Source organism: Sinocyclocheilus grahami, unplaced genomic scaffold (genome assembly GCF_001515645.1).
Source record: "Sinocyclocheilus grahami isolate Dianchi unplaced genomic scaffold, SAMN03320097.WGS_v1.1 scaffold143.1, whole genome shotgun sequence".
Lineage (NCBI taxonomy): Eukaryota > Metazoa > Chordata > Actinopteri > Cypriniformes > Cyprinidae > Sinocyclocheilus > Sinocyclocheilus grahami.
The window spans coordinates 247294-255952 of NW_015505322.1; the positions used below are offsets into that span (position 1 = coordinate 247294).

Consider the following 8659-nt stretch of genomic DNA (forward strand, 5'->3'; position numbering starts at 1 on the left):
AATCTTAGTATTAATAAATAGGCAGTAATAATAATAATAAATTGCATTGACAACGTGAACAGGGTCCAGCTCCATGCCAAGTACAGAGCCAGCCCTCCTAATTAGTTTGTTCAGTTTATTTCTGTCTGCCACCTTTATACTACTTCCCCGACAGACCACCGCATAGAAAATGACACTAAACACCACAGACTCATAGAACATCTGCAGCATGGTGTTGCAGACGTTAAAAGACTTGAGTCTCCTCAGAAAATACAGCCTGCTCTGACCTTTCTTGAAGAGTGCTGTTGAATTTGACGGCCAGTCCAGTTTGTTGTCTATATGGACTCCCAGGTATTTGTAATCTGCAACAATCTCCACTTCCTCGCCATGGACAGACAAAGGAGTGACGGCGGTCCTGGATTTTTTAATGTCCACTACAAGTTCCTTTGTTTTCCTGACATTGTGTAGGTGGTTTAGCTCACTCCAGGTAACAAAGTTGTCCACTACCGTCTGATACTCTGAGGTGTCACCACCCTGAATACATCCTACAACCACAGAGTCATCAGAGAACTTCTGAAGATGGCAGAATTCGGAGTTGTAAATAAAATCAGATGTATACAGGGTGAAGAGGAAGGGAGAAAGAACTGTCCCCTGAGGAGCACCGGTGCTGCAGATCACAGTGTCGGACACACAGTTCTGTATGCGGACGTACTGGGGGCGGCCAGTAAGGTAGTCCATAATCCAAGAGACCAGAGGAGTGTACACCTGCATGTTCTTCAACTTCTCCTCCAGTAGGGTGGGCCTGATGGTGTTAAAGGCACTAGAGAAGTCAAAAAACATAAACCTCACAGAGCTCCTCGGTTTCTCTAAGTGAGTATAGGTTCGATGTAGCAGGTGGACGATGGCATCATCCACTCCAAGTTGAGGCTGGTAGGCAAACTGTAACGGATTAAGGAAGGGTTTGACAATGGGCCGAATGGATCGGAGGATCAGTCTCTCAAAAACTTTCATTAGGTGAGCGGTCAGCGCTACTGGCCTGTAGTCATTGGGGACACAGGGCCGTGCTACTTTTGGTACCGGCACTAAGCAAGATGTTTTCCATAGCACTGCAGGGTAAAAAATAAACTGTTTCCTTGTTTTCCACCTTTTTTATGTACGGAAATCCCGATTTCTCCCGTTCTCTCTCACAGACACACAGTACAGACATGCACTCGAGCACACACGCGGAGACGCCGACAGCAACTTGTTGCCAGAGCTGCGGCTGCCCCGCGAATTTATCAGTAAAACAATTTCGCAGCTGAAAAGCTACATGTCATTTCTCAGTAGCGAGGTTCTTGAAGCAGTTCAACTTAAAGATTCGCTATTAGTTAAATCGCTAAATCTCTCTCTCTCTAATCAGTGCGTTAGACTGCATTAATAACTGCTTTAGCATGCCTCTGTTATTAGCTCTAAAATTAGGTTTTGGAAATTGCAATGGAAGGTTTATGAGGTGCACAAGAAATGAGTTCAACACACACGAGATTTCAGGACGGAAACATGACAAATGTCTAAATCATCTTAACAATGTCTTGATGTGTGGTTGTGACTCCAGGCCGTTAAAATTATTAGAGAAATAATGCACTCCCCGAAGTGGTAATGTGGCCATACGCTGGAGCCTAATGGAACGGTATTTCTCCATTCTCAAACAAATTAAGATGATTTTAATTGACTGAACACAAGCGCTTATTGTGATAGAAAACACTGATTACGAAAAAAATTTGTTTGCTGGGGTGGTAATATTATATAGGTCTATTAATAAGGAAGGGGGGCCCAAAATATTCCTATTTTCAGGCGCTGCGTGATATCATTGTGCCTGCTGCACCCATGGTACGGCAGCAAATTTCCTTGATTATTATGCCGGAATGAGTATAGTTCCTAGCCATATCGGCCTAGAAAATCGCAACTTTTCATTTTTCCGTCGGTGAACTACAGAAGAGTCAAGTTTTAAATGGGAAAAATATTGAAACTATTTTAGAGCGAGATGCTAATGGTCTAATAAGATTCAATGATCTATGCTAAGCTACAGCTAAAAGCGCTACGCCAGACCCGGAGATCTGCTGAATGGATTCAAAAACGGTAAAACTCAACTGTTTTAACTCTTAAGGGGAGTTGGAAAATGAGCCTATTTTCAAAAATAGTGGAGTGTTCCTTTAACAAAAGTTAAAAATAAATAAGAATTGGGATCAACTATACCCTCTGCTGGCCGTAAACAGATAGTCCATGCAACTTCCCTTTTTATAGTCCAGCTTATATCTCATACTTCAGGAAACCACAATTTAATGAACCCATGAGACCTGTGACAGACTTTCAAAAAAGGGCAATGAATGTTGGAATAACATGTTTAATCTAATGAAATGAAATGCATTTATAGTGTCATTTGTTATATTAGATTTGATTTATTTCTACACAAAGCACACTCCCGCACAGACGAAAGACCAATTTGTGGTTACCACTTGCTGTTTATTGATTGAAAATAAAGGGAAAAACAGCACTGTGAGAAAAGTATTAAACTCAAGAGCACCTGAAATGTATTAAATCACTTTACACGAAAAAGAAAACAACAAGCATTTTTCTGTATCTGGTGGCCTTACCTTAGATTACATTAGATGACATAGTCAGCTTTGGAGTTTGTTGTAAGGCATGTTCTGTTAAATCCCAGTGTCATAACTATGTGCCAAAACTAAAAAGCAAGTTGCTTTAACACAAGAAATCTGGTTGGTCACATACACTCATCTATTCAAGGAATAATTTTCTGTTTGAATGTAAAACCTTGCAAACATGTTGCCAGTCTCAACCTCACAGCTAAAGGTTCTGAATTAATTATCAAACTAGCTGGTTGATGCTGACATTTACAAACAAATCACATGTAATCAAAGAGTTACATGTCACTGAACTGAGATGACTGAATAAAGATGCAATGGAATCTTGTAAATGCGGAAAACTAAAATGTAGATATCACTTTGTTCCACAGTAAGGCTGTTAGGTCCCTCTCATTTATTTTAAATTATTTTTGGTAAAACTATTATGGATTGCTGGTATTAAAGGGTTAGTTCACCCAAAAATTAAAATTAGCCCATAAATTACTTACCCTCAAGTGATCCTAGGTGTATATGACTTTCTTCTTTCAGACGAATCCAGTCGAGTTATATTAAAAATTGTCTTTGATCTTTCAAGCTGTTTCATGGCACTCAGCGGGTGTTGCATGCTTCAGTCCAAAACAAGTTAAATAAAAAGCGCCCATCCATTAAAAAAAAAAGTGTCTCACACGGCTCCGGGGGGCGAACAAGGGCCTTCTGTAGCGAATCGATGCGTTTTTGTAAGAAAAATATCCATATTCAAAACGTAATAATCACTTTAATGTAGCCTGCGCTCACTGTTGTAAACGGAAGCAGTTCCGGAGCGGATGACGTATGGAGGTCAGTGTTGCGCATGCGCCGCTCAGAAGTGACGCACGTGGAAACGCAGCGGAGAGATCAAAACAAAACAACGGTCACTAATTAGAAGTAAAAAAATGAGGATTTGTGAAGAAGAATGTTGGAGGATTTCATTATAAGCCAAGAGGATCAACTATACCCTCTGCTGGCCGTAAACAGATAGTCCATGCAACTTCCATTTTATAGTCCAGTTTATATCTCATACTTCAGGAAAACACAATTTAATGAACCCATGAGACCTGTGACAGACTTTCAAAAAAGGGCAATGAAAAGCGCAACGCTGACCCCATACGTCATCCGCCCGGATCTGCTTCTGTGTACAACTGTTGGCGCAAGCTACATTAAAGTGATTATTACGTTTTGAATATGGATATTTTTCTTACAGAAACACATCGATTTGCTACAGAAGGCCTTTGTTCACCCCCCGGAGCCATGCGAGACACTTTTTTTATGGATGAGCGCTTTTTATTTAACTTGTTTTGGACTGAAGCATGCAACACCCGCTGAGTGCCATGAAACAGCTTGAAAGATCAAAGACAATTTTTAATATAACTCGACTGGATTCGTCTGAAAGAAGAAAGTCTTATACACCTAGGATCACTTGAGGGTAAGTAATTCATGGGCTAATTTTCATTTTTGGGTGAACTAACCCTTTAACTGACATAAGCTGGCATTTTGATTTCTGAATTGAACAGTAACTAGCTATCGTCCTCTACTCCAGCAATATGGAATCATTTCTGTCAATCAACTCAACTAATAAATCTGCTGAGATGAATAACCTTCATATTAATTCAAATACACTTTCTTTGCTACATTAGTACATTCAGAGTTCACTACTGTAGGTCAAAAAAGGCCAATGAAAAAGTCTCTCATATAATATTTCATTCGATAACATTGTAGATTAAAAAACTGAGAGGTGAAAAAATTGTGCAAAAATGAAAAAAGCAATTGGCATGTTCATGTGGCACCAGATTTGATCTACATTTCTTGAAACAAGAGCGAGAGCAAGTTTATAGAAAACCACCTTAGATTGAGACTCAGAATATGTAAGCTTTAATGAGAGTGGTTATGTGTGGTAGGTAAAGACTAATAGCTGAATTAGATCAGATCCTTGTAATCCTGAGCGATAGAGTCTCTCACTCTGGTCGAGGAGTCAGGTTGTTTTTCTCAGGTTGGTAGAAGTGTTCCACGATGACATCAACCAAGTTATCCAGTTCAGTTTTCAGCTGGTTAAGATCACTAGAGAAAAGAAAGACAGAAAACTTGTTTTTACATGATTATGAGCAATTTATGCACCATGTGCCAATACTAAGTTTTTAGCAAGTGCCAAGACTATGATTAAGGCTCTATGGCCATGATGATCACACTATCATACTGCTCTTATTATTATTGTAGTGTATTGTGTGCGCACAGTATGCAAAATTTCTGTATACACTGAAAACCCTGATGACGCACTACCTTAATAAAATAAATATGCTGTATGTGGCACCAACATAGAAGGCTACTGTTGGAAATATTTATCATGTAATAATACTGTTATATAATATATACTATATATACAGAAATATATTAATATCTGTTATTATACAAAAACAATTGTAGCGTACTCAAGCATGTGATCAGCTAAAACAAAAACGTTTTTCCCCATTTAATATGACTATCCATTTTTAAAAACAGTAATATTTAATTACATATAATAAAATAATACTAAAGTAATATAAAATGATATGTAATAAATTATCAAACATATTTGTATTTGAGTATTTTTCTTTTTTTATAAAAACTAAACAAACCAAAGAAATATATTACTATTGCAACTATAACATTATATTGTAATATAAAAAAACAGTATTTCATAACAATTTCACACACACAAATATGTTATATATACTGTATACTGTGTATGTATATATATATATTATACAACATCATTAATAATATTATAACTAAAGTAGTATATAATTAGATGTAATATATTATTGAATATTCATATTGAATATTAATAATAATAATAATAATATGATATACTGTATAGAATAATAATTCTAATAATATATTATAATATTCATAATAATTATTATATTACTATATATTATAATAATTATTATTACTATATGTACTATATAATTATATGTAATATTATATATAGTATATAAATATATTATTATTATTATCAAATGTAAAAATATTATTGCAATAGTAAAATTTCTTTGACTTGTTTATTTTTTTATTAATTAAATAATAATAAAATAAAATCACTTTTAATAATAATAACAGCAATAATTTTACATTATAATAATAATTAAAAAATTAGGCCTATAGTGACGACAGTGTAGAATGATGAAGCTGTCTAAAAACCTGTTTCCTGGTGCGGAACAGAGCTCAGTGTAATATTTGATTTTAGGCTCTGTGCCGCTGGTCCTCATTGTAGCCACGCCCCCGTTAGCAAAGGTGAAGGTAATCATCTGACTGCTTTTACTGGTGGGCAGAACCTGTGACGAACAGAAAAAGACACACAGATATAGGATAAGAAAACTTTAAATAAGATCAGCTATCACAATCATTCTAATCATTATGGGCTACGCACGGCCTTGTTGTCTGTCTGGTTGCTGTCATAGCCTGTCGTAAGATCTCTCACTGCTGTGATGGCAAAGCCCCCGCACTCTTTAGGGTACGAATTCTCCCCGGCATAGTTCCGAAGATGCTCGAACAAGCGTTTAATAGTGTCTTGGTCATGACAGATGAAGTAGGAATTCTTGGAAATGTGGTAACCATACCTGAAAACAGTGCGACAGTGTGAAAATAATGATTAACAAGAAGATACAGTACATACATTATTAGAGATGTCAATGGCAAAGTTTTTGTGACACCTACTCCTCATAAATGGATCTGAGTTGATGGGACAGAGTTCTATTTTTAGAAGTCAGGTAAGAGACAAACTCGCCAGCAATGGCAGCCGCACTTACACCATCTTTGTCCAAAACTGCAGGAGAACACATGTAACCTACAACAACAAAGCAACCAAAGAACGATATTAAAGCTTCTGAGGTTTGCATCAGTTTTTTTTTTTATATATTCCATCTATTATCGATGGAGATCCATTTCATATAGAGGATGGTTAGTTTTAAGTTTAAAACATAAAGGGTTCTTATACTATGATCTGGATTGGCGTAGTATGAATTGATATTGTGATGCATATCAATATTCATTGAATCATAATGATATGTATTACGGCTGTCAAGCGATTATTTCAGACACACCAACTGTGTGTTAACGAGTGAGTCATTCAGTCAGTCGATTCATTCAAACGGCTGATTCATTCGAGAATGAAGCAAGTCACTGAATCATTGGCTCACTCGATTCGTTAAAAACCACACGAAACCCCGCCGTGTGTTGCACAGAGATGCACGACAGTTCTTCTGTGGCTTTGTTAGGACATATTTTTGTTTGAGCAAAACAGACAATATTGTGTCTAAAATGTAACACAATATTACCTTCTTGTTTATTGAATGATCAATATCACATTTGCAATCGTGCAGAAAAAAAGGGCACTCTTGCTTGTGACATTTCTAAACTATATATGATAGAAATATAAGACAAAAACCCATACAGGGGCATTTTTGCCCTCATATCTTGAATTTTATTTTTGAATTTATAAGGCATTTCCTCCAGTATTTCTGCTAATTATGTGGTATATACATATATATATGTGGTATGTTAAGTTAGATTATTTTATGACTAATTCTATTCATTTGAATATTTTAAGTCATCCATTGGCCCACTTGGAAGTTTGCCGAGGCCCCTCCCGTCTCTAGGGTCTGTGGTTTGAACCCAGGATCAGTGGGTTACCAATCCTGACTGTTACCATCAGAACGACACACAAATGCACATAAATGTTTAGCGGCGTGGATGTCAGAGTACCAATAGCTTCTTCAAAGGCAAACAGAACAGTCTTTCCCTGGTCCATCAGCTCTTTGGCTCGGTTTCCCATCCATTTAAAGCCCGTTAGAGTTTCCTGCAAAAGAGACATGCAGAGAGAGAGTCAGTAAAAACATCAAGAGTGAATAATCACATTTTTTATTAGAAGCAGAGGTACCTCAAAGTGGAAGCCCTCTTTCACAGCGATGGCACGGAGGATTTTTGAGGAGACGGTGCTGGATAGCATGTAGACATCCTTAATGGAGGCTTTTCCATCTTCTTTCTGCTGCTTCCAGCATTGGAAAATCCACCATCCGAGCAAAGCACCCAACTCATTCCCAGAGAATACCATCCACTGCCCACTACAGAAAGAATTATTGCTATTCATAAAATGACACACACAATCCACACGGAATGCCAAATAACACTGACCTCTCCTGCTTCTCTGCAATAGCTAGTCGGTCAGCGTCAGGGTCATTTGCCAGAATAACAGTTGCTCCCTCTTTATCTGCCAGTGCGAAGGACAGCATCTACATACACAAACACAGATTATGGCAACTGGCATTACATAATAAGAGCAAAAAAAAAGTACTTTTCCCAAATGTCATAAAAAGACCATTTCAACAATACAATTTGTGTGTGTGTGTGTGTGTGTGTGTGTGTCAGTGTATTGTACCAAGACTCCCTCTCCTTCCTCAGGGTTGGGGTATTTGACTGTGGGGAACTCTGGGTCAGGATCTTTCTGCTCTTCCACAGCATATGGAGGCTGAAGGTCGAAGGCCTTAAAAGCAGCCTGGACAAAAATATGGCCCACCCCATGAACTGACGTATGGACAACCTTCACCTTTGTATTCTTATTCAGCTCCCTGTTAAAACACAAGACGAATGAAAATCAGACTGATGAAGTATTAGGGCTGGGTATTGACTTGACTTCCAGATTTGATTCAGATTCTTTATGGACTCAAATTGATTTAGATTTGATTTCAAAATTATTGAGCTAGGAATATTTCAGCTACATTTATATATTTGATCAAATTTATATATTTGAAATATATTTTTTATTATTTTTCTGTATATATATATATATATATATATATACACACACACACATGAAAAAATAGATACAGTGGTGTGAAAAAGTGTTGGCCCCCTTCCTGTTTTTTTATTTTTTTGCATATTTGTCACACTTAAAAGATTCAGTATTTGACCCTAGCACTTTCTATTCTATTTTAATTCTACAGTATTTTTTTACTTTATTATAAAAAAAACATTTATATTTTTATATTTTT

The 8659-nt window shown here is 37.0% G+C and overlaps 1 protein-coding gene across 1 annotated transcript in view; it reads right to left on the minus strand.

The window, feature by feature from the left end:
• Positions 1-4347: 4347 nt before the first annotated feature.
• The window catches only part of LOC107591526 (phosphoglucomutase-2-like), a 16407-nt gene continuing 12095 nt past the window's right edge, over positions 4348-8659 (minus strand). The window contains exons 6-13 of the mRNA XM_016280697.1: positions 8047-8236; positions 7803-7900; positions 7549-7732; positions 7374-7467; positions 6327-6456; positions 6040-6229; positions 5811-5944; positions 4348-4691 (exon numbers count right to left, since the gene is read on the minus strand). Coding sequence (XP_016136183.1) covers positions 4589-4691; positions 5811-5944; positions 6040-6229; positions 6327-6456; positions 7374-7467; positions 7549-7732; positions 7803-7900; positions 8047-8236 — 1123 coding nt within the window. The 3' untranslated portion in view covers positions 4348-4588. The remainder of the gene's footprint in view (positions 4692-5810; positions 5945-6039; positions 6230-6326; positions 6457-7373; positions 7468-7548; positions 7733-7802; positions 7901-8046; positions 8237-8659) is intronic.